The sequence below is a fragment of the Danio aesculapii genome, chromosome 2 (genome assembly GCF_903798145.1).
Source record: "Danio aesculapii chromosome 2, fDanAes4.1, whole genome shotgun sequence".
Lineage (NCBI taxonomy): Eukaryota > Metazoa > Chordata > Actinopteri > Cypriniformes > Danionidae > Danio > Danio aesculapii.
In genome coordinates this window covers 48,071,186-48,098,002 of record NC_079436.1, presented here as the reverse complement: position 1 = coordinate 48,098,002, position 26,817 = coordinate 48,071,186, and the positions used below count along the sequence as shown (strand labels likewise).

Genomic DNA, 26,817 nt, shown 5'->3' with positions numbered 1-26,817 from the left:
TAAAAAATGATATTTGGTAACAAAATTATCGGTATCAAAGTCAGAAGTGGTATGTGGTTCATGGCACATACTGTACCACATATACCATACCACATGTATATATCTTTTGGTAATTAATTAAAGATATTTTGAATACAAATAAACGCACATGTTTAGCATCATAGACATTATAATAGATAGATATAAATGCCAATGCCTTTTTATTGCATAAACTATCAAAAACAAACATACAACACAATATAAACGATGAAACATAAAAAACTAATATAACAATGGTAAAAAATAAACAAATGTAAATTAACATAAAAAGTAAAAATAAATTAACCCCCATAAATAATCAAGTATATCCGACCCCCATTATCTCTCAATATTCAGCATCCCTTTACCACTCCATCTCCACACTTTAAAACTTAACTCACTTCAGGGGGGAGTGTTCTGAGGCTGGGCTAGACACTGCCCTCAGACTCCATTCACTCTCTTTTCTGACAAGGGATGAAACAAGAGTTGGAGTGTCTTTCTGAGCTCAAAGTGTTCTCAATGGACACTGCAAATATACCTAAACTTTGTCAATTATCTGTAAGTCTTTGGTCACTCATGCCAATGCCAAACATTGGTTTCAATGGTGCCAGCAGTGAAAATCTTGGGTTATGGACAGTGTGAAACATATTGTTCTTTGATGAGTCCACCTTCACCGTCTTTCCTATATCTGGGAGATTTACGTTTTACATTTAGCAATTGCTACTGTACACAGTGACTTATAGTTGAGGAGACATTCAGCGATTCAACAAGAAGAGTCAATACACACAAGAAGTGCTATTTATACAAAGGAACTGGTTTGTGCTTAGAGAATTGAGTGCTAGAGTCTTTTTTGAGAGAGAAAGAGAAAGAGAAAGAAAGTGTTTCTACAGGTGGTTTTTAAAGCCTACTCACCTGTGTTTATCACACTTCATAAAAGCGAGTTATGGTGTGGAGAAGCCCTAAAGAAGTGTACCACCCAGACTGTTGCATGCCCAGAGTGAAGAATGGGAGTGGATCAGTGATGGTTTGGGCAGAAATATAGGCCTTATGCTAGACGGGCATGTCACTGCCAAGACTACCGAACCATTCTGGAGGACCATGTGCGCCCAATGGTTCAAACATTGTATCCTGATAACGGTGCTGTGTATCAGGATAATAATGCACCAATACATACAGCAAGACTGGTGACAGAGTGGTTTGATGAACATGAAAGTAAAGTTGAACATCTCTAATGACCTGCACAGTCACCAGAGCTAGACATTATTGAGCCACTTCGGGGTGTTTTGGAGGAGCAAGTCAGGAAACGTTTTCCCCACCAGCATCACGTAGTGACCTGGCCACTATTCTGCAAGAACAATGGCTCAAAGACTTTTTGATAGACTTGTATCTGTCATTTGCTATGTCTGCAAAAGGAGGCCCTACACCATACTAATGAATTAATGTGGTCTAAGACCATCCAATTCATACGGTCCTCAAATGAGAAAAAAATATATAATGAGGGATGTATGATTTCGACTTTTGGAAAGCAATTGAATAGTTGGAAGATGGGAATGGCTTAAAGAGAGTAGAAATGAGATGCCCTGATAGCCCTGCCCTAATGGCAGTCTATGTGACCTGAAACGAAGAAAAGTCATTCCATCGGAGAGGGAAGGTTATGGTATTTAATAAAAGTTATGAGGGCAAATTAATTTTTACAAAATAATTAGGTGCACAGATACATCATTTATAAGAAGCATTACAATATACATAGTCAAATTTGATTTCACGCTGACTTTAGGGTACACAAGTGAGCGAAATATATAACAATGATCTGGTGGTCTTGTCTTATTATTATTATTGACTCGATCATTTGGAAAAGTGGCGGAAGGTAGATTTTTCTGATGAATCATCTGTTGATCTGCATCCCAATCATCACAAATACTGCAGAAGACCTACTGGAACCCACATGGACCCAAGTTTGGTGAAGAAAAATCATGGTTTGGGGTTACATTCAGTATGGGGTGTGCGAGAGATCTGCAGAGTGGATGACAACATCAACAGCCTGAGGTATCAAGATATTTGTACTGCCCATTGCATTACAAACCACAGGAGAGGGCAAATTCTTCATCAGGATAGCGCTCCTTCTCATACTTCAGCCTCCACATCAAAGTTCTTGAAAGCAAAGTAGGTCAAGGTGCTCCAGGACAGGCCAGCCCAGTCACCAGACATGAACATTATTGAGCATGCCTGGGGTAAGCTGAAGGAGGCATTGAAGATGAATCCAAAAAATCTTGATAAACTCTAGCAGTCCTGTAAAAACGCTTTCTTTGCAATTCCAGATGACTTTATTAATAAGGGATTTGAATCATTGCAAAGATGTATGGATGCAGTCCTCCAAGCTCATGAGAGTCACACAATATTTATTATTTTTCCACTGCACCATGACTTTATATTCGATACTGTACATTATTTCTAAGTGACTTTAAGACTATTGTCTAAGCAAAGTCAGACCTTACTGTCCTAATTAAATCATTAAAAATCAAGGCATGATCATGTTTTATTGTGGTAAAATAAATGTAATCTAGAGGCCTTTGCCTTTCATATAAGCTACTTCTGATACCAAATGATCAACTAGAAGTCAAGTTATTATTTGCTGTTCCTGAAACCTGGATAGGCAACGAGACTTTTGTCAGGTAGTGTATGTCCTTAATGTAAGAAAATCTTATAAGACACACAATCTTGATTAGAATTACCAGTCTGTGTCAACTTTGTCACTGACCACTGCTAACCACAGTGTACTCAGCCCTTTCTCTCATAATGCTTAAACCTGTAAAATGACACTCATTTACAGATTCTCTGCAGACTTCAGTTTCACAGTTGACCCAAAATTAATCCCAAACCCAGGATAGAGCGGTTGTGTGAATGTGGTCTGGACTCTGTGGATGAGGCTCATTGTGTCAGAGACACTGAAGAAGGACAAAATTCCTGCTTTGTGATCCACATACACTCCTATTCTGTTGGAGCTTGATGGTACATGGAGTTTGGTGGATACCTGTTTGTGTCTGAGTGTATAGCTGGAGTTCGAGCAGGACAATCTCCAGGACTGATCATTAAACCCAAATACACAGTCAAAACCTTCCCCTTTTCTTCTGATGCTCTTATATGAGACTGATATTCCCACTCCAGCCTCCCCGCTCCACTCCACCTCCCAATAACAGCGTCCACACACACTCTCTCTGCACAACACCTGGGAAAAGTCATGAAATCTGTCCGGGTGAGCCGGGTAACTCTGGTCAGCTCCAATAAAAGTAGCCACTCTGTTTCCTTCAGACAGACGGAGATATTTATGTGCTGTGTTTGAATCCAGTGTGAGCTGATGGGAATCTGAAAACAAATTTACTCAAATTTATTTACTATTTATTTGAGTTTATTAGTACATCAATTAAACCTAAGTGCAACTGAGAAACAAATCTCATTGAAAATAAGCTACATTTTAAATTGTATTCATTCATTCATTTTCTTTTCAGCTTAGTCCCTTTATATTAGGGGTCGCCACAGCGGAATGAACCGCCAACTCATCCAGCATTTGTTTTACGCAGCGGATGCCCTTCCAGCTGCAACCCATCACCGGGAAACACACACACACTTATTCACACACTCATACGCTACGGACAATTTAGCCTTCCCAATTCACCTGTACGGCATGTCTTTGGACTGTGGGAGGAAACCAGAGCACCCGGAGGAAACCCACGCGAACGCAGCGAGAACATGCAAACTCCACACAGAAACGCCAACTGACCCAGCTGAGATTCGAACCAGCGACCCATTTAAAATTTTAGTTAATGTTTATTTTAAAGTAACAAAATCAGATGTTGTCTAGTTAAGAGTTTACAATATCATATTAATGTACACTACCGGTCGGTCAAAAGCGTTAGAACAGGAGGATTTTTTTATATATAGATTTTTTTTAAAGATGCCTCTTCTGCTCACCAAGCCTGAGTTTATTTAATCCAACGTACAGCAAAAACAGTAAAATAAAAACTATTTTACTTTTTATTTTCTATTTTACATATATTTTTAAATGCAATTTGTTCCTGTGATTTCAAAGCTGAGATTTCACCATCATTCCTCCAGAAGATGATACTTCAGAAATCACTGCAATATTCAGATTTGCTGCTCAAAAAAAACTGATAGTTGAACAGTAAATCAGGGCGACACAGTGGCGCAGTGGTTAGCACTGCCACCTCACAGCAAGAAGGTTGCTAGTTCGAGTCCTGGCTGGGTCAGTAGGCATTTCTGTGTGAAAATTGCATGTTCTCCCCATGTTGGCGTGGGTTTCGTCCAGGTGCTTCGGTTTCCCCCACAGTCCAAAGACATGGTAAACGAAACTGGCCGTAGTGTATGTGTGTGAATGTAAGAATGTATGGGTGTTTCCCAGTACTGGGTTGCAGCTGGAAGGGCATTCGCTGTGGAAAACTTATGCTGGATAAGTTGGTGGTTCATTCTGTGTGGTGACCCCTGATGAATAAAGAGACTAAGCTGAAGGAAAATGAATGAACTCAGTGAAATCATTTCTGAAGAACCATGTGCCTAAAGAAATGATAATAAAAAAATTAGCTTTGAAATTACAGGAAAAAATGACATTTTAAAATATATTAAATAGAAAGAGGCTATTTTTAAATAATAAAAATATTTTTCAAATTATTCTGTCTATTCAGTATACTTGGATCAAATAAATGCAGGCTTGGTTAGCAGAAGAGAATTGAAAAACATTCAAAATCATACTGTTCTAAAGCTTTTGATCAGCAGTTTATATGTTGTATGATTTAGTTTTTAAATGGTTGTGGGTTTCATATGCAATTTTTTAGAATTGATATTTCTAATTCGGTTTCCAAAAGTAAAAGTGTGGAAGACTCCAAGATAAAAACTCTATTAGAGCTTTATTATTATTTTTTTTTAAATGTGAAAAATATTAAATATAATCAATGTTTACCATGATTTACAGATGATTCATGATTTACAGAACACTCTTTCTTAATGTCATTTAGTGTAGCAATGCTTTTGTATAAAAATTCTTTTCATGGCATATTGAGAATCATTTAAGAACACATGAAAATACTAATGAAGTCTTAACTGAATATGCAAGCTTATCATTAAAAATATTTTCCAGACTTTGCCACTATCCTTGAGGTTTTAAATGCATTAAATGAAAATAAAAACTTTTAAATGTACAGATCAGAATAAATGTGTTTTTGCATAAATACGTCACTCTGAATGATGATGGAATATAACTTTAGCTGAATTTTGACATTTAAAGAGCCCATATTATGGCTTTTTGAAAATGCCCTTCCATGTAGTGTGTCACACAGCTCTAAGTGAAGTGAAATATCCAGCTAAGGCTTAAATCTGTAAGTTTACAGTGTTTAAAACTATTGATTCATCTATAAAAGAGTCGACTCATAGTGCTTCAAACGAGTCGTCTTGATAACGAGTTATTAGGTGTTTCGCGATGACGCAGCTACGAAACACAAGTAGTTGCACGCGCAAGCCCGGGAGATTTGAAACCTGCGGCCCCGCCCACTAACAGAAAAAAGTCACACACACACACACACAGAGACACACACAGACATCGGTAGAATGAAGTCACGCTGTGCAGATGGAGATTATTGACAGTCTAATCAAAGATGAAACCTTAGCATATAGCCTAGCCTTGAGCAGATCGAGAGCCTCTGGAAACTACCTGCTTACAAAGAAGACTTCATCAGTTTGTTAAAGGAAGGATCGGTAAAGACTGTCAGAACAAGGATCAGTGGATCATGAATCAGTTTCTTCCCCCATTTCACCAGTGTAAGTACGTGCGATTAAAATTGTTGCCTCGTTTACTCTAGCTTGCAAATTATGCATTTAGTTGTGTTTTGTTACTTGTAACCGCGTGTACTGTATCAGGTTAACTCTTTATATTCTCATATCGCGTGTAAAGCCACGTTGAAAACGCGACGCGTGCCGCTTTGTTTATGGATAGTCAGCTATGTGTGTGTGTGTAATGTGTGTGTGTGTGGCTCCTCTGAGGACGGTCGTTTGTGTGAGTGTCTCCTCTTAGGAGGTTGATGTGTGTGTGTGTGTGTGTCTCTGAATAGGGTAAAGCTCTAGGCAAAGGGTGATCAAAGGGACCCGTTTGTAAAATGAGGACCGGGGGGGTTAGGGTTGTATTTTAGGGTTGTAATCGCGGATGTAACTGAGGACGCGGAGGGGGAGGGAGGTGTCGCCGCCGCGCCGTCTCTATTCTGGACGCGCCGGCCCTGTGTGTGCGTGTGTGTAAAAAGAGCAAGTAGACTGCTAAGACATATCCTCGCCAGTTCTTGGACTTTTTGCTTGATAAAATAGTTAGTCGTCAGTATTTTCTAGTCCATCGTCTGTATTTACATTCACCCACTGGCAGCCAAAATCCACTGTGAAGCGTGTATGCACTGTGACTACTTTTATATTGTTGATAATCTGCTGGGCATTTCACTCTGTCTCGCCCTGAAGCCTGTCAGTGTCGTCGACCAATCGCAGCAGCCTGTCATTGGTCCAATCAGCGCAGATTAGCTTCGCGCTGAGGACGGGTTTGGGTACAAATGAATCGCTGAACGATTCATATGGGAGTCGCTGGGATAATTAGGTAAAAATAAATGCATATTATAAGACCATCAAAGTGTTGTTTGACCTTGCATGCATATTAGACTGTTGTTGGAGACCCTTACAACCTAAATATGACCCTATTTCATCTATAATATGGGCTCTTTAATGTTAACATAATAATAATAATATTTTATATATATATATATATATATATATATATATATATATATATATATATATATATATATATATATATATATATATATATATATATATATATATAAATAATATTATAATTATATAATAATAATAATTAATTTGAAACATTTAATTAGCTTTCCTTTCATTTCTTTTTTGCTTTCTATGCATATGAAGTCACTTTTATATTATGACTGACACTTACATTGCAAGAACTTGTCTCTGTTAATCACTTCAGAGGTGGAAATGATCTCAATGTATGGCGTCTCTGAAACTAATAAAGAAAGAATGTGATCAGTAACGCCTAGTGTTTATGACATTATACATTTTACACACAAATTCTCCATTGCTTTACCAGACATATTTTCTGTTGCTTCCTTGAAGGCATCCTCGAGTTTGTCTCTCAGCACAGAGAGAGTTTCACCCACGTCATCATAAAAGAGGAGAGAAGTAACATCACTGCTTTCTGGAGATTCAGGAGGAGCAGAAAGAGACTGGAAACTCTAGAAGCAAATCAAAAGAAAAGATTCAATTATTAAAAGCACTTTCTAAAATTGTAACACACAGGGCATGTTTACACCTGGTCACTTCATGTGTTTTTCTGATCAGATAGCCATCCATTTTGTGAAAATGTTTCCATTTAAACTTGACCACATAAATGCAAATCCACAAAATGAATATGAATCTGATCTTCAAATCCTATGCTATATGCAAATTTAACTAGTTTACATGGGTTAAATATAAAGCATTGTATTGTATTTAAATATTTTTTTTACAGAAACACATGCGATATATCTTATTCACCATACAAATGATTTTATATGGCTAAAGGAAGCTTTGCACTTCACTCATGTTGCAAACATTACAACACAAGCGCACACGGTTGGTTCCATGATTACTGTCATTAGGCTAAAAGTAGCTACATCTATTTTTCTTATACATATACGTGCAAGAAATAATTAAAAACTGTAAAAGGTTTACATTAATTTGTGTATAATCTACTCTCCCACATAGGAGCCCTTGCTCTTTTCACCTTTATTACTTTTCTGTATTTCTAACTGACGTTTTCTAAATGATCTGCTTCTATTCAGAGCACATCTGTGATGTAAACCTTAGAATTAGTTTTAAATAAATAATAGAAATCAATCTTGTAACTGGCGGCACAGTGGTTCACAACGTACAGCAATAAAGTCGCTGGTTCGAGTCCCAGCTGGGACAGTTGGCATTTCTGTGTGGCGTTTGCATGTTCTCCCTGTGTTGGTGTGGGTTTCCTCTGGGTGCTCTGGTTTACCCCACAATCCGAACATGTGCTATAGGTGAATTGAATAAGCCAAATTGGCCGTAGTGTATGTGTGTGAATGCAAGAGTGTATGGGTGTTTCCCTGTACTGGGTTGCAGCTGGAAGGGCATCCGCTGCATAAAACATATGCTGGATAAGTTTGTGGTTTATTTCGCTGTGGCGACCCCTGATGGGACTAAGCCAAAGAAAAATGAATGAATGAATCAATCAATCAATCAATTTTGTAACTCAAAGATTTTACTGAGGCACAGCAGATTTTATAGGGTCTTGCAATGCCCCTGGTTTTAACATTCTAATTTGATCATTTAACAAATAATGACTGATCAAAAATAGAAAAGAAAAAATGAATTAAAATGAAACCAATATCCCCAAACCGCTGTTATATCTTTATGTATAGGCTAATATAGCCCTTAAGACGATCTAATGAGTTAATTCTTTTACATTTTGGGAGGAGTAAAATTTACATGACTTTTCAACAACCTGATGAAACTGGACAAGTCTAAATACATCTGGAAACCACCTCCTGATGTAGTTTGAATGATCAAATTTATATCTGTTTCAAATGTGTTTCGGAGGTCATTTACACCTGTCCTTTTCATGATCAGATCGCTATATGATCAGAAAAAAAATGCATGAAATGACCAGGTGTAAACAGCCCCATAGAAAATCGAGTTTATCAATATCAGAAAAGTGGACATTTTCAGGTGTGCACTTCAACATTTTTTGCTAATACGAAATATTTTTAATTGGAAGACAATAACCAATCTACTGCAGAAAAGAAAGGAATAATTCTAAGTAATATGCCCTTTTAATTATTAGAAAACACAGCACACAGGGGACGTTACACCTTGGGTGTGCATTATTTACTATTATTTTAAAGGAAATATACTATACTACAGTTCCCACACCTAAAGACACTGTTCAGATGTTGAATTTCAAGATATTTGTCAAGTTTTTGTCCTTAAAAAAAAGCTTCTGTGTGTAGTTCTAACACACCTGATCCAAAGCCTTTTGTTTTGTTTTCAATAGATTTTTTTGAATGCTGTAGGATGTGAAAAACTATTTAACCACTGAGGGGAGTGATATTGAATAGTTAAAATTAGTTCAAAACTGCTTGGAACTGCCATGCTGTTCCTTGAAAATTATTGCACGCCATAAAATGTTCACCAGCCAATCGGAATCATCTATTCAACAGCCCTTAATGGCCCGTTTCCACTGAGTAGTACAATATGGTGTGCTTTTATGGCGGTTTCCACAGTCAAAAGTATCAAAAATGGCCTATCTCCACTGAGTGGTACGGTATATGGCCATTTACATTGTCAAATGATACCTAAAAGCAAACCGTACCATACCACTTTTTGGGTACCCTTTTTGAGAAGGGTACCTAGCTCAACAAATGGGTACCAAAAGGTGAAGCAAGACACGCAGCTGAACGCTATTGGTTTACAGAGATACGTCACTAGCACGTGGACAAGCAGGAGAATGAAAACAAAAAAAAAACGCCATTTTTAAAAACACAGCCGAGACATTACACCTTACAGTAATATATAATTTAATAATAGTGACATAATATATACATATAAAAACGAGCCATGGTCAACCCGGGCTTAACCAAACCTTGTCGTCATCTTGTTGAACAGCCACAAAGACCAGAGGAAGAGCAGAATCTACCCTGTGCCCTGTAGTTGTTTACAAGGCCGTCTAAAGTGTGAGCGATTTCGCTTTCTCACTACACTCGCCGTGCGTCTATATTTGAAATAATGAACTTCTTGAACTGATGATAATAACGTGCGCGTGATTATTGAAGTGCTTCTGACACCCGATCCTTTAAGAAATGGACAAACGTGAGACTGACTAGCAAAAAAACAAAGGAGCAAATGATTGTTTCGGCAACCTAAAACATGAACAAACTGCCATATTATTATTACTTAATTATTGAATTATTATATTAATATAATAAGTATTATCATTACCGTTTAGACTACTATGAACTGAGAATGACGGAATTACTCTCTACCAGAGGTTACATGAGCTGGCGAAGATTAAAGATACAGATGAGAGGTTTGCACTAACTGGGCTAAATGTTGCGTGTTATTTTTGAACCCAAATAAGGACTAAATGTATGCTGTATGTAGTTTTCTGTAATTGGTAACATATTAGAGACTGTAAGGGTCTGTTTGTGTTCATATATAATGCATTTATCTATTTTATATAATCACAGACGCTACAGTAGGCTATTGCGCATCATTGATGTGCAGTTATAATCAAATCATGTTCATAGAAAAGTTAGTAATGAACATTTATACACAAGTATTTATGTGTATAAAGCATCTGTTTTGTGAGAAGTGCTTCTCATGTGATATGTGAACAAGCTGTACAGCTTTACTTTGAAATTTGCTTGAGCGAGAATGACGTCGACTGAAACTTTGTCGTACACCACACCCACCAAAAAGTACCATTGGTACCCTTTTGGCAGTGGAAACGCAAGCATGATAAAGGTGACCTGTACCGTACCATTCAGTGGAAACGGGCCGTTGGTAGAAATAGAAATATCAATATTAAAAAAAAAAAGTTTAAAAACTTTGTGAGATAGCCCAGCGGTCAGGCATGAGGACACAGGAAAATTAAGGCCAAAAAATATTTATTTAACTTAAACAAAATAATATTCCAACATAAATACTAGCTGGAAAACAAATTGAGGTCAACCAAACAAGAATAGAACAGAAATTCAGAAAGTCTGAACACAACCAACCTGACCTACCAAATGAAACAACTGCAGAGTATTTATACACAAACGGAGGATCCACTTAAACAACATAGGGGAAACAATAAAATATAACAATTACAAACATAATATTTACTAATCAAACTAATTCTAAATAAGACACTTACAAAATATAACACATAATTACTCAAAATAAACAAGTCATTTCAATTAAACAAATAATATACAAAACATATTCCTAATCAACTTCTCCTCCCCCCCTTATCACTACATTACATTGGTTCCGCCACGCGGGATCACCCGGACATAAATCTTTGACGCACACGCGATTCAGCCTTTTGCCAGTAAACACAACGGCCGATCCAGCAGACCACAGAGCCACCAGTCATCCTCCACTGCACCCTCCGGTAACTTTAACTCAATAGAAATAACCATCAGATAACAGAAACAGTACAAATGAAAACTAGAATGTGTGCACTCCAAACCAGTAAACAATGTACTGAAACTGAAAGAAATTGTGACAAACTTATTTTATAAATAAAGATATGAAACAAAAGAAATATGTCAGTCTCCATTACCTAAAATGCTTATGGATACGATGCCTGTCTGTATGTGTGTAGTTTGAAGCAAGGAGCATGAGTAGCATGAGTATTGTTTGGGGTCGGAGTGAACGTGGGTGCATGTTTGTGTATGCGTGTGTGTCTGAGCGAATGTGCGTGTATGTTTATGTGTATGCATGTGTGTCTAAGCGAATGTGCGCGCGCACGTGTGTGTGTGTGTGTGTGTGTGTGTGTGTGTGTGTGTGTGTGTGTGTGTGTGTGTGTGTATTACCCTTAATCTTGTGTGGCCATATGACAGGCCATCACACACCCCCTCCCTTCGGGCGTCTCGCTGGCACAGCGAGAAAGATAGTCTGCAGTTACATTTGCCTTGCCAGGAACATGATGGACCTTAAATCGGAATGGTTGCATGGCCAGGTACCACCTTGTGATTCGCCCATTCGTATCTCTCATTCTTTCCAGCCATTGGAGTGCTTTGTGGTCGGTTTCCAGTATGAATTCTCTTCCAAGTAAATAATATCTCAAGGAGTCTAAGGCCCATTTCACCGCTAAACATTCCTTCTCAATGGTAGAATAACGGGTTTCTCTTGGAAAGAGTTTGCGGCTAATGAAGGCTATAGGTCTTCGATTATCTGGGGATCCCTGTAGTAGCACTGCTCCTAATCCCCTTTCAGAGGCATCTGTCTGCACAGTAAATTCTTTGGTGAAGTCTGGATTATACAGAACAGTGTTAGTTGTCAATGCAGTCTGTATGTCTTTGAATGCTGCCATCCTCTCCTCAGTCCACTGGCATTGATTCGGGCATCGGACTCCCACCATATCAGTCAAAGCAGCAGCTCTACTGGAGAAGTTAAGAATAAAGCGATTATAGAAACCTGCCATTCCCAGAAATGATCTCAATTCCTTACGTTTCTGTGGTAAAGGACATTCTTCCAGTGCCTGAATCTTCTTAATCTGGGGTCGCACCATTCCATTGCCAATCACAAAGCCCAGGTATTCTACCTCCTTCCGGGCTATGGCACACTTAGCAGGATTAGCAGTCAGACCAGCACTTTGGAGCCGTTGGAAAACTTCATGGAGATGCTGCATGTGCTCCTCCCAGGTTGTACTGTAAATTATAATATCGTCAAGATAAGCTGCAGCATACGTTAACCCATGCAATACCTGGTCGATGAGCCTCTGAAATGTTGCCGGTGCCCCATGTAGGCCAAAGGGAAGAAACCGGAACTGGAATAGGCCCCACGGTGTCCTAAATGCTGTTAAAGGCCGGGCCCGTTCAGTCAAAGGCATTTGCCAGTATCCTTTAGACAGGTCCAGTGTGGTCAGGTATACTGCTTTGCCCAATCGATCTATTAATGAATCAATACGGGGAGTAGGATAGCAATCAAACTGGGACACAGAGTTCAAATACCGGAAATCAATGCAAAATCGAATGCTTCCATCCTTTTTGGAACCAGGACTACTGGATGACACCACTCGCTCTTGGAAGGTTCAATGATTCCTAGACTCAGCATAAAGTCCACTTCCTCTTTCAAGGCCTCTTGCAGTTTCTCAGGTATTCTGTAACTCATACGTCTAACAGCAACATCAGGTTTCAAGATCACATCATGTTGGATCAGAGAGGTATGACCCGGCAACTCAGAAAGTATTTGTGGATTGCAGAGAGCTCTCACCTGTCTTTGTTGTTTTTCAGGCAGATGGTCCAGCCTAATGTCAGCAGATGTTGACTGGGGCAGATATTGTTCCTCACAATCCTCGTCTCCTTGTACACGGCATATCAACAGAACCTGTTCAGAACGGGGCACCCACTTCTTTAACAGATTTACATGCAGTATTCTACTAGTATGCTCCTGACCAGTAATTGCCACCTCATAAGTGGTCGGGCCTAACCGGCCCTTGATTTCAAAAGGGCCCTGCCATTTGGCCAACAGTTTGTTCTCCTTGCTAGGCAACATCACCAATACCTTTTCCCCACTCACAAATTCTCTTTCACGTGCTCGCTGATCATACCATGTTCGTTGGTGCTTCTGGGCCTCTTCCATATGAGTTCTTGCCAAAGCTCTCATTTTCTCCAGGCGCTCCCGCATTTGCAAGACATAAGCAACAACATTCGTAGGCTCCCGATCTTCCTTAAATCCTTCCCACATCTCTTTAAGGAGGGTTAAAGGTCCCCTAACTTCATGCCCATACAACAGCTCAAAGGGAGAGAACCCGGTTGATGCTTGGGGGACCTCTCGATAAGCAAAAAGTATATATGGGAGCCACTGGTCCCAATTCCTACCAGTCTCATCAATAAACTTTCTGAGCATCTGCTTCAACGTTTGATTAAAACGCTCAGTGAGCCCATCGGTCTGCGGATGGTATGGAGTGGTACGTAGACTCTTAATACCCAGCAACTGGTAGACCTGCTTCAACAGAGTAGACATGAAATTAGTTCCTTGGTCGGTAAGAATTTCACGGGGTAACCCGACTCTGGAGAAGAACTGGATTAAACAGGTTGCCACATTCTTTGCTTTCATAGATTTCAAAGGAAATAACTCTGGGTACCTTGTAGCATAATCAGTGATAACCAGCAAAAATCGATTACCCAAGCAGCTTTTCTCTACTGGGCCAACTATATCCATGCCCAGTCTTTCAAACGGGGTGCTAATCAGAGGAAGTGGCTGTAGTGGTGCTCGAGGTGGATGACGGAGGGATACCAGTTGACACTCAGGGCAGCTCTTGCAATACTGAACAACATCAGCCTTCAGACCAGGCCAGTAGAAATGCTTCTTGATCCGTTCTATGGTTTTCCTTACCCCTAGGTGGCCAGCCCATGGGATTGAGTGGCTCAAGTGCAGAACAAGTTCCCGAGCCTCCTTTGGAACAATCAGCTGTTTCACTGATCCAATTTGACGGTACAGCAAGTTCTCTGAAATCACAAAGTGCTCACAATTATCATTCATCAGTTTATCTCCCATCTCCATCTGGTTTGCTTGTTGAAAATATGCAACCAGACTGGCGTCATTTTGCTGCAGTTCGCTAATGTTAATGGGTAATTTATTTTGTGGATTAAGACCATCTACTTCACCTGCAGGCAGACGAGAGGCATTATATTGCAACTTGGAACGTTTCCTTTGTCGTCTAGTCTTCTTGGGTTTTGGAGGACTGGTTTCTAGATCAGCATTATAAAATGGCAACATTGACAGAGTTTGTGTGGGTTCATCTTGCGGTTTTGTCTTGGATCTAGTAAACACCATATGACACTGTGACATGGGCTGGATAAGGTCTAAAAGCACTGGCAAATCTCGTCCTAACACTACAGGATAGGGAAGAGTATCAACTACCCCCCACCTCTAACAAGTAGGGTTGGTTGTTAACTGTCAGATATAGATCTGCAGTAGGCACCAATCTCTCATCACCATGAACACAACAAATGAAAAGCTTATTACTTGCATTAACTGAAGATGGAGCCACAACCTTCCGACTCACCAGTGTCTGGTCACTCCCAGTATCAATCAGAGCAGAAACTCTTTACCGTTGACTTTCACAGTGGTGGTATGCACGAAGGTACTCGGCTTCTGGGCTTTATCCGCCCCACCTCTAGGAACATAACACAGATTAGTAGGTTTAACTACATTTCTTGGACAGGCCGGTTTTGTGTGACCCTCTTGTCCACAAAGAAAGCAGACAACTGGTCTTCTCAGAGCCATTGCAGGTTTCATTTCTGGGGAGCCTCCCTTAGGAGTCTTACCCAATCCAGCCATGGATTTTGGTTGAAACTGAGGAAAGGGTGGCCTTCGTGCCTCACTGCTCGTTTTCCAGCCCCAGGACTGATTCTTCCCCCTTGCTGCCACAAAAACATCCGCTAAAGCAGCAGCCTCTGCTGCTGTTGTGGGGTCACGCTCCCGTATCCAGACCTGAAGTTCAGGAGAAAGCATTCGCAGATATTGTTCTAAAATAACCATTTCTCCTACCTCTTCAGTAGTTTTTCCTTTAGGCTTAATCCACTTCCCATACAGGTCTTTAAGTCTGGTATACAATTCCTTGGGAGCCTCAGAAGGGAGAACAGTGAGGGAACGAAATCTCAACCTATAAGTTTCAGCATTTATGTCATACTTTACCAAGATGGCGGCTTTGACTTTATCATACTCAGTAGAGTCATCCAGGTCCATTTGGACATATGCAGCTCTTGCCCTGCCAGTTAATAAAGGGATCAAATGAAATGCCCAGTCAGCTTTAGGCCAGCGACAGGCTGTAGCGATTCGTTCAAACGTTATTAAGAAGTGCTCTATATCATCAGAATCAGCCAACTTTTCTAATCGAGGTTCACGGAATCTTGGTGGTGGGGAACGATCTTCAATAAGATCAACATTGGAGCGGAAGACATTTGGGGAAGTAAACTGTTGATTATCAGAATCTGCTTGAGCACCATGCACATCTAGAGAATGTGCATCAATGTGGCAGGCATCAGATGTAGGTGAGGTGCGGGCCTGAACTTCCATTTGTAGTAAACTGAACTGATGTTGTAATGCTTTAAAACCGTCGTTCTTGATCCATATGCTCCTGCTTTCTGACCGCCTCCCTGGAATCCATTTTTGCCATATGCGCACTGAACAAACTGGTTAAATCAGCCAAGGTTGGTTCTCTACTTGCCATCTCATCTTTATCCTTGGGCTCCATTTCCTCCTCTGCATGTCTTTCTTGCTCCTCTCCTTGCTCCACAGAAACTGGCTTCATGGGCCCCTTCTTTTGTTGACGACTCATGGCAACTCAATGTACTGAGACTATGGAGAAGGAGAAAAAAAAAACCTGTGTCCTCTATTACAATCCGTCTTCTGACACCATATGTGAGATAGCCCAGCGGTCAGGCATGAGGACACAGGAAAATTAAGGCCAAAAAATATTTATTTAACTTAAACAAAATAATATTCCAACATAAATACTAGCTGGAAAACAAATTGAGGTCAACCAAACAAGAATAGAACAGAAATTCAGAAAGTCTGAACACAACCAACCTGACCTACCAAATGAAACAACTGCAGAGTATTTATACACAAACGGAGGATCCACTTAAACAACATAGGGGAAACAATAAAATATAACAATTACAAACATAATATTTACTAATCAAACTAATTCTAAATAAGACACTTACAAAATATAACACATAATTACTCAAAATAAACAAGTCATTTCAATTAAACAAATAATATACAAAACATATTCCTAATCAACTTCTCCTCCCCCCCTTATCACTACATTACATTGGTTCCGCCACGCGGGATCACCCGGACATAAATCTTTGACGCACACGCGATTCAGCCTTTTGCCAGTAAACACAACGGCCGATCCAGCAGACCACAGAGCCACCAGTCATCCTCCACTGCACCCTCCGGTAACTTTAACTCAATAGAAATAACCATCAGATAACAGAAACAGTACAAATGAAAACTAGAATGTGTGCACTCCAAACCAGTAAACAATGTACTGAAACTGAAAGAAATTGTGACAAACTTATTTTATAAATAAAGATATGAAACAAAAGAAATATGTCAGTCTCCATTACCTAAAATGCTTATGGATACGATGCCTGTCTGTATGTGTGTAGTTTGAAGCAAGGAGCATGAGTAGCATGAGTATTGTTTGGGGTCGGAGTGAACGTGGGTGCATGTTTGTGTATGCGTGTGTGTCTGAGCGAATGTGCGTGTATGTTTATGTGTATGCATGTGTGTCTAAGCGAATGTGCGCGCGCACGTGTGTGTGTGTGTGTGTGTGTGTGTGTGTGTGTGTGTGTGTGTGTGTGTGTGTGTGTGTATTACCCTTAATCTTGTGTGGCCATATGACAGGCCATCACACACCCCCTCCCTTCGGGCGTCTCGCTGGCACAGCGAGAAAGATAGTCTGCAGTTACATTTGCCTTGCCAGGAACATGATGGACCTTAAATCGGAATGGTTGCATGGCCAGGTACCACCTTGTGATTCGCCCATTCGTATCTCTCATTCTTTCCAGCCATTGGAGTGCTTTGTGGTCGGTTTCCAGTATGAATTCTCTTCCAAGTAAATAATATCTCAAGGAGTCTAAGGCCCATTTCACCGCTAAACATTCCTTCTCAATGGTAGAATAACGGGTTTCTCTTGGAAAGAGTTTGCGGCTAATGAAGGCTATAGGTCTTCGATTATCTGGGGATCCCTGTAGTAGCACTGCTCCTAATCCCCTTTCAGAGGCATCTGTCTGCACAGTAAATTCTTTGGTGAAGTCTGGATTATACAGAACAGTGTTAGTTGTCAATGCAGTCTGTATGTCTTTGAATGCTGCCATCCTCTCCTCAGTCCACTGGCATTGATTCGGGCATCGGACTCCCACCATATCAGTCAAAGCAGCAGCTCTACTGGAGAAGTTAAGAATAAAGCGATTATAGAAACCTGCCATTCCCAGAAATGATCTCAATTCCTTACGTTTCTGTGGTAAAGGACATTCTTCCAGTGCCTGAATCTTCTTAATCTGGGGTCGCACCATTCCATTGCCAATCACAAAGCCCAGGTATTCTACCTCCTTCCGGGCTATGGCACACTTAGCAGGATTAGCAGTCAGACCAGCACTTTGGAGCCGTTGGAAAACTTCATGGAGATGCTGCATGTGCTCCTCCCAGGTTGTACTGTAAATTATAATATCGTCAAGATAAGCTGCAGCATACGTTAACCCATGCAATACCTGGTCGATGAGCCTCTGAAATGTTGCCGGTGCCCCATGTAGGCCAAAGGGAAGAAACCGGAACTGGAATAGGCCCCACGGTGTCCTAAATGCTGTTAAAGGCCGGGCCCGTTCAGTCAAAGGCATTTGCCAGTATCCTTTAGACAGGTCCAGTGTGGTCAGGTATACTGCTTTGCCCAATCGATCTATTAATGAATCAATACGGGGAGTAGGATAGCAATCAAACTGGGACACAGAGTTCAAATACCGGAAATCAATGCAAAATCGAATGCTTCCATCCTTTTTTGGAACCAGGACTACTGGATGACACCACTCGCTCTTGGAAGGTTCAATGATTCCTAGACTCAGCATAAAGTCCACTTCCTCTTTCAAGGCCTCTTGCAGTTTCTCAGGTATTCTGTAACTCATACGTCTAACAGCAACATCAGGTTTCAAGATCACATCATGTTGGATCAGAGAGGTATGACCCGGCAACTCAGAAAGTATTTGTGGATTGCAGAGAGCTCTCACCTGTCTTTGTTGTTTTTCAGGCAGATGGTCCAGCCTAATGTCAGCAGATGTTGACTGGGGCAGATATTGTTCCTCACAATCCTCGTCTCCTTGTACACGGCATATCAACAGAACCTGTTCAGAACGGGGCACCCACTTCTTTAACAGATTTACATGCAGTATTCTACTAGTATGCTCCTGACCAGTAATTGCCACCTCATAAGTGGTCGGGCCTAACCGGCCCTTGATTTCAAAAGGGCCCTGCCATTTGGCCAACAGTTTGTTCTCCTTGCTAGGCAACATCACCAATACCTTTTCCCCACTCACAAATTCTCTTTCACGTGCTCGCTGATCATACCATGTTCGTTGGTGCTTCTGGGCCTCTTCCATATGAGTTCTTGCCAAAGCTCTCATTTTCTCCAGGCGCTCCCGCATTTGCAAGACATAAGCAACAACATTCGTAGGCTCCCGATCTTCCTTAAATCCTTCCCACATCTCTTTAAGGAGGGTTAAAGGTCCCCTAACTTCATGCCCATACAACAGCTCAAAGGGAGAGACCCGGTTGATGCTTGGGGGACCTCTCGATAAGCAAAAAGTATATATGGGAGCCACTGGTCCCAATTCCTACCAGTCTCATCAATAAACTTTCTGAGCATCTGCTTCAACGTTTGATTAAAACGCTCAGTGAGCCCATCGGTCTGCGGATGGTACGGAGTGGTACGTAGACTCTTAATACCCAGCAACTGGTAGACCTGCTTCAACAGAGTAGACATGAAATTAGTTCCTTGGTCGGTAAGAATTTCACGGGGTAACCCGACTCTGGAGAAGAACTGGATTAAACAGGTTGCCACATTCTTTGCTTTCATAGATTTCAAAGGAAATAACTCTGGGTACCTTGTAGCATAATCAGTGATAACCAGCAAAAATCGATTACCCAAGCAGCTTTTCTCTACTGGGCCAACTATATCCATGCCCAGTCTTTCAAACGGGGTGCTAATCAGAGGAAGTGGCTGTAGTGGTGCTCGAGGTGGATGACGGAGGGATACCAGTTGACACTCAGGGCAGCTCTTGCAATACTGAACAACATCAGCCTTCAGACCAGGCCAGTAGAAATGCTTCTTGATCCGTTCTATGGTTTTCCTTACCCCTAGGTGGCCAGCCCATGGGATTGAGTGGCTCAAGTGCAGAACAAGTTCCCGAGCCTCCTTTGGAACAATCAGCTGTTTCACTGATCCAATTTGACGGTACAGCAAGTTCTCTGAAATCACAAAGTGCTCACAATTATCATTCATCAGTTTATCTCCCATCTCCATCTGGTTTGCTTGTTGAAAATATGCAACCAGACTGGCGTCATTTTGCTGCAGTTCGCTAATGTTAATGGGTAATTTATTTTGTGGATTAAGACCATCTACTTCACCTGCAGGCAGACGAGAGGCATTATATTGCAACTTGGAACGTTTCCTTTGTCGTCTAGTCTTCTTGGGTTTTGGAGGACTGGTTTCTAGATCAGCATTATAAAATGGCAACATTGACAGAGTTTGTGTGGGTTCATCTTGCGGTTTTGTCTTGGATCTAGTAAACACCATATGACACTGTGACATGGGCTGGATAAGGTCTAAAAGCACTGGCAAATCTCGTCCTAACACTACAGGATAGGGAAGAGTATCAACTACCCCCACCTCTAACAAGTAGGGTTGGTTGTTAACTGTCAGATATAGATCTGCAGTAGGCACCAATCTCTCATCACCATGAACACAACAAATGAAAAGCTTATTACTTGCATTAACTGAAGATGGAGCCACAACCTTCCGACTCACCAGTGTCTGGTCACTCCCAGTATCAATCAGAGCAAGAAACTCTTTACCGTTGACTTTCACAGTGGTGGTATGCACGAAGGTACTCGGCTTCTGGGCTTTATCCGCCCCACCTCTAGGAACATAACACAGATTAGTAGGTTTAACTACATTTCTTGGACAGGCCGGTTTTGTGTGACCCTCTTGTCCACAAAGAAAGCAGACAACTGGTCTTCTCAGAGCCATTGCAGGTTTCATTTCTGGGGAGCCTCCCTTAGGAGTCTTACCCAATCCAGCCATGGATTTTGGTTGAAACTGAGGAAAGGGTGGCCTTCGTGCCTCACTGCTCGTTTTCCAGCCCCAGGACTGATTCTTCCCCCTTGCTGCCACAAAAACATCCGCTAAAGCAGCAGCCTCTGCTGCTGTTGTGGGGTCACGCTCCCGTATCCAGACCTGAAGTTCAGGAGAAAGCATTCGCAGATATTGTTCTAAAATAACCATTTCTCCTACCTCTTCAGTAGTTTTTCCTTTAGGCTTAATCCACTTCCCATACAGGTCTTTAAGTCTGGTATACAATTCCTTGGGAGCCTCAGAAGGGAGAACAGTGAGGGAACGAAATCTCAACCTATAAGTTTCAGCATTTATGTCATACTTTACCAAGATGGCGGCTTTGACTTTATCATACTCAGTAGAGTCATCCAGGTCCATTTGGACATATGCAGCTCTTGCCCTGCCAGTTAATAAAGGGATCAAATGAAATGCCCAGTCAGCTTTAGGCCAGCGACAGGCTGTAGCGATTCGTTCAAACGTTATTAAGAAGTGCTCTATATCATCAGAATCAGCCAACTTTTCTAATCGAGGTTCACGGAATCTTGGTGGTGGGGAACGATCTTCAATAAGATCAACATTGGAGCGGAAGACATTTGGGGAAGTAAACTGTTGATTATCAGAATCTGCTTGAGCACCATGCACATCTAGAGAATGTGCATCAATGTGGCAGGCATCAGATGTAGGTGAGGTGCGGGCCTGAACTTCCATTTGTAGTAAACTGAACTGATGTTGTAATGCTTTAAACCGTCGTTCTTGATCCATATGCTCCTGCTTTCTGACCGCCTCCCTGGAATCCATTTTTGCCATATGCGCACTGAACAAACTGGTTAAATCAGCCAAGGTTGGTTCTCTACTTGCCATCTCATCTTTATCCTTGGGCTCCATTTCCTCCTCTGCATGTCTTTCTTGCTCCTCTCCTTGCTCCACAGAAACTGGCTTCATGGGCCCCTTCTTTTGTTGACGACTCATGGCAACTCAATGTACTGAGACTATGGAGAAGGAGAAAAAAAAAACCTGTGTCCTCTATTACAATCCGTCTTCTGACACCATATGTGAGATAGCCCAGCGGTCAGGCATGAGGACACAGGAAAATTAAGGCCAAAAAATATTTATTTAACTTAAACAAAATAATATTCCAACATAAATACTAGCTGGAAAACAAATTGAGGTCAACCAAACAAGAATAGAACAGAAATTCAGAAAGTCTGAACACAACCAACCTGACCTACCAAATGAAACAACTGCAGAGTATTTATACACAAACGGAGGATCCACTTAAACAACATAGGGGAAACAATAAAATATAACAATTACAAACATAATATTTACTAATCAAACTAATTCTAAATAAGACACTTACAAAATATAACACATAATTACTCAAAATAAACAAGTCATTTCAATTAAACAAATAATATACAAAACATATTCCTAATCAACTTCTCCTCCCCCCCTTATCACTACATTACATTGGTTCCGCCACGCGGGATCACCCGGACATAAATCTTTGACGCACACGCGATTCAGCCTTTTGCCAGTAAACACAACGGCCGATCCAGCAGACCACAGAGCCACCAGTCATCCTCCACTGCACCCTCCGGTAACTTTAACTCAATAGAAATAACCATCAGATAACAGAAACAGTACAAATGAAAACTAGAATGTGTGCACTCCAAACCAGTAAACAATGTACTGAAACTGAAAGAAATTGTGACAAACTTATTTTATAAATAAAGATATGAAACAAAAGAAATATGTCAGTCTCCATTACCTAAAATGCTTATGGATACGATGCCTGTCTGTATGTGTGTAGTTTGAAGCAAGGAGCATGAGTAGCATGAGTATTGTTTGGGGTCGGAGTGAACGTGGGTGCATGTTTGTGTATGCGTGTGTGTCTGAGCGAATGTGCGTGTATGTTTATGTGTATGCATGTGTGTCTAAGCGAATGTGCGCGCGCACGTGTGTGTGTGTGTGTGTGTGTGTGTGTGTGTGTGTGTGTGTGTGTGTGTGTGTGTGTGTGTGTGTGTGTATTACCCTTAATCTTGTGTGGCCATATGACAGGCCATCACAAACTTGATTAAAAGAACAAAATTGAGATCAATAAGAGCAACATGCAAAGCTGCACATATACAATATACACAATGGACAATGCTTTTATTATTTAATTCAGAATAAAGAAACTGTGACAAAACATCTAGATCTTTCTGTTTTGAAAATCATCATAATCAAAATGTACTCTAGCCAATAAAGGAATGGAACTTAAGATTTAATTTAATTTAAGATTTAATTTAAGATACATTTATGTTAGTGCTAGGCAAATATTAATCGTGATAAATCGCATCCAGAATAAAAGTTTGATTTGAAATAATATATGCATGTCTATATATATATATATATATACTGATTGATACACACCCACACAAAACTATACAAAACACTTGATATTTAAATTTAGATACAATTTGTATCATATAGACTTATATTTTATATCTAAATATAAATAAACATTTTCTTAAATATATACATGCCTAAGTGTATTTATATACATAATAAATATACACAGTACACACACTTAAATTTCATCAAAACAAAGATTATTTTGGATGTGATTAATTTTTGCCCAGCACTAATTTATGTCAAACTTTGTATCTCGAAAAGAGAAAATAAAATCTGCCTTGATATTATACTTCAACTCTTTAAACTATTCTTAAGATTATATACATTAATGTATTGTATAAAGTTATCATCACTTCAGTAGCTGATAATGATAAGCTCAATCTGATAAAATTATCCCGTGTCTAAGATCAGTTACCTGTAGGAAAAGTATGTGATCATCAGTGTGTGAAAGCTGCTCCAGCTCAGTGTTTCTCCTCTTCAGATCTTCAATCTCCTGCTCCAGTTTCTTCAAGAGTCCTTCAGCTCGACTCACTTCAGTCTTTTCTCGATCTCTGATCATCTGCGAGACCTCAAATCGTCTTCTCTCAATAACGTGGAATAGTCTAGTAAAGATTTTCTCGCTTTCCTCCACTGCTGTCTGTGCAGAGCGCTGTTAGGATACAAAAAGTTAACAAAAAGTCCTTAAAGAAGATAAACATCCCCTTTCAAGAGTTCACACTTAGATATTGTTTGACAACTGTTAGCAGGTTTGGCATGCTGTCCCGGGAGAGAACCCTGAGCTCGGAGATAGGTGAGCCCAGGGCTCCCGCCTGGTCCATAGAGCATATGAGGGGGGTGCGAGATCAGGTGGTTCTCGAGAGCTCCCCGTGGTAAAGGAAGAAAGGAGGAGAAGGGGTGGATGGGGGGTTTCTTTGGAAAACGAAGATAAGAGAGTAGTTCTAGCTAGGCTACTTATAGTGAGTTGGGGTTAATCTGATTGGCTAACTAGTGAATGTAGATGAGTGGCCAGCTGCAGTCAATCATATCACTTGCTCCTCTCGAAAATTAGTTGGTAAAACTTCACTTAATCTCACCTTATGAGTCTTCACAGCATGTTTCAGCTCACAAACCTCCTCCTCTCTCTCCTGGATTGTCTTCTGGAAGTTTCTCTGTATGTCCAACAACTGTTTCTGTAACAGCAGAAGATGTTGTTCATACTACACTCTGCATCATAAACCTCATCTATGTTACTAACGTTTGCAAAACATACTTGTTTCTCAGCCCTCTCTGTTTTGATTGAAACAGTTTGATGATCTGTGTGTTCATCCATCATACACAGTAAACAAACACACTTGTGGTCAGTCCGACAGTAAACCTCTAGCAGTCGGTCATGTTTAGAGCAGATCATCTCTCTCAGTCGTCCAGTGGCATTGATTAAATGATGTCTCTTATCTTTAAAGAAACCGTTGTGTAGTTCAAGGTGAGCTTGACAATAAGAGTTCAGACACATCAGACAGGATTTAACAGCTTTGCGTTTCCTTCCTGTGCAAACATCACACTCCACATCTCCAGGTCCAGCATAACTGGCAGCATTTCTTGATCCTGTCTTCAGTTTCTCCACCATTTCCACCATCACCACATTCTTGTTTAAAGCAGGTCTTGGAGTGAAGGTCTCTCTGCACTGAGGGCAGCTGTAAACTCTCCTCTGCTCATCTTGATTCCAGCAGTCAGTGATGCAGTTCATACAGTAACTGTGTCCACAGGGGATGGTCACTGGCTCCTTCAGGAGATCCAGACACACTGAACAGATGAACTGATCCTCAGCCACTGAAATACTGGCTTCTGCCATTTTGCTGCATGTAAACACACACAGGTGATTCTATTATTGCAGGTAAGGTACATTTGGTTATTTTCATACATCACAAGATGTTACATGCCATAACTGTTCTGACACACATCATCACACCACCATATTACTCCTGCACTTCAACAACTACAATAGCTTCCTATTAAGTCACGGATTGATTTTAAGACCTTGATTTTAACCTTCAAAGCAGTGCATGAGCTAGCAGCTGGTTACATCTTTGACCAGGTGATTCTTGCCACCCCAGCCTGCAGTATTCGTTCAGCATTGGGACTTACCCTGTATCAGCCACGCTGTAAACTCAAGACCATTGGTGGTAGAGCTTTCTCATACAGTGCGCCTAAGCTGTGGAATGCAATACCCATGAGCATTAAGAATGTTGATTCTCTGGACTGTTTTAAGAAACTTCTTAAGACTCACTTTTTTAGCATTGCTTTTAATTTAAGATGATTATTTTTGTTAATTTATAATTCTATCTTATGGTTCATATTTAGCATCCTGTAAATACATTCATTTATTGTATCCATCCGTAAATATCAACATAGTTTTTCTATAACTGCACTTTATAACTTATACCTGTATCCTGCACTTGCTGCTATTGCACTGCTGGTTAGACCTAATCTGCATTTCGTTGTCTTGTACATGTGTAATGACAATAAAGTTGAATCTAATCTAATCTTTTTATTGTTGTGCTGTTTCTGTTATGGGGGACACAGTGGGTAGCACGATCACCTCACAGCAAGAAGGTCGCTGGTTCGAGCCTCGGCTGGGTCAGTTGGCATTTCTGTGTGGAGTTTGCATGTTCTCCCTGTGTTGGCATGGGTTTCCTCCGGGTGTTCCGGTTTCCCCCACAAGTCCAAAGACATGCGCTATAGGTGAATTGGGTAAGCTAAATTCTCCATAGTGTATGTGTGTGAATGAGTTTATGGATGTTTCCCAGTGATAGGTTGCAGCTGGAAAGGCATCCGCTGCCTGAAACATCTATAAAAGTGTAATCAAAATGTTTTGTTTTACATTTCTTTTGGAAATAATAGATTTAAATAAATTTATAGTAATTTTTCCAATTCTACAACGTTAAATTGTTTAAAAAGTAACTTTTATATAACAAAAATGTGTCCATCTTGGCAAATCTTACAAAAATTATGTTACTATACCATACTTTGACTTAAATTGGTGGAATTATCTCACACAAATTAACTAAAACGTACATACACACATAACTTTCTTTCTGTTAACTTTCTTATCGACTTAAGCGGGAAAAATGTGTTTAGCCCATAGGTTTCGGTTTAGCCAAATGGTTAATGTTACATTGTTTATGCGCATTGTTGCCATGCACACGTAGGCTATTCACAAACATTAGGCGTACCCGACCATACAAAGCATGCGCAGTTAAATGAAACGGGCTATACGGGGCTCGTATATTATGCAGATAACATGCAGTTCAATGAACGTAATATTGTTGAGGACTTACCTGGCGTGCGTCACGCTTTAAAACTGCACACAATCCTGACCATTGTAAACTTCCGTCTGTCAGTGTGATTAACTCGGAAGTACGTCATCACTGTTGTAACGCGAAAACCAGTTTTTTTTTAAATCTATCCCTGTAAAAATTATTCAACTTCGCCACATAGTTGTTCTTTGTGTAATAATAAGTATATACTTATTAAGAGGAAATCTGTGTTTTTTTCAGGAGTGGATGGACAAAGGGGTTTGGTCTATTATACAAATTTTGGATGGGGTTGAAATTTTCCTCAGTAATGTTGATTTTTGTGAAAAATATCATATTATTTACACTCAGAAATTGTATACGTTATGTCTTTGTTGAAAGCTATTCCTGGTGGTTTGGTTCAGCTGATCAAAGGAGAATTGG

The 26,817-nt window shown here is 40.4% G+C and overlaps 1 protein-coding gene across 1 annotated transcript; it reads right to left on the bottom strand.

The window, feature by feature from the left end:
* Positions 1 to 871: 871 nt before the first annotated feature.
* On the bottom strand, positions 872 to 26,491 carry LOC130247807 (tripartite motif-containing protein 16-like). Its single transcript, XM_056481271.1, has 7 exons — positions 26,419 to 26,491; positions 24,354 to 24,936; positions 24,178 to 24,273; positions 23,520 to 23,753; positions 7,172 to 7,319; positions 7,022 to 7,090; positions 872 to 3,381 (listed from the first exon to the last, which is right to left on the bottom strand). Exons 2-7 carry the CDS (start codon positions 24,930 to 24,932, stop codon positions 2,843 to 2,845), a joined length of 1,665 nt encoding a protein of 554 aa, XP_056337246.1. The 5' UTR covers positions 24,933 to 24,936; positions 26,419 to 26,491; the 3' UTR covers positions 872 to 2,842.
* Positions 26,492 to 26,817: the final 326 nt, after the last annotated feature.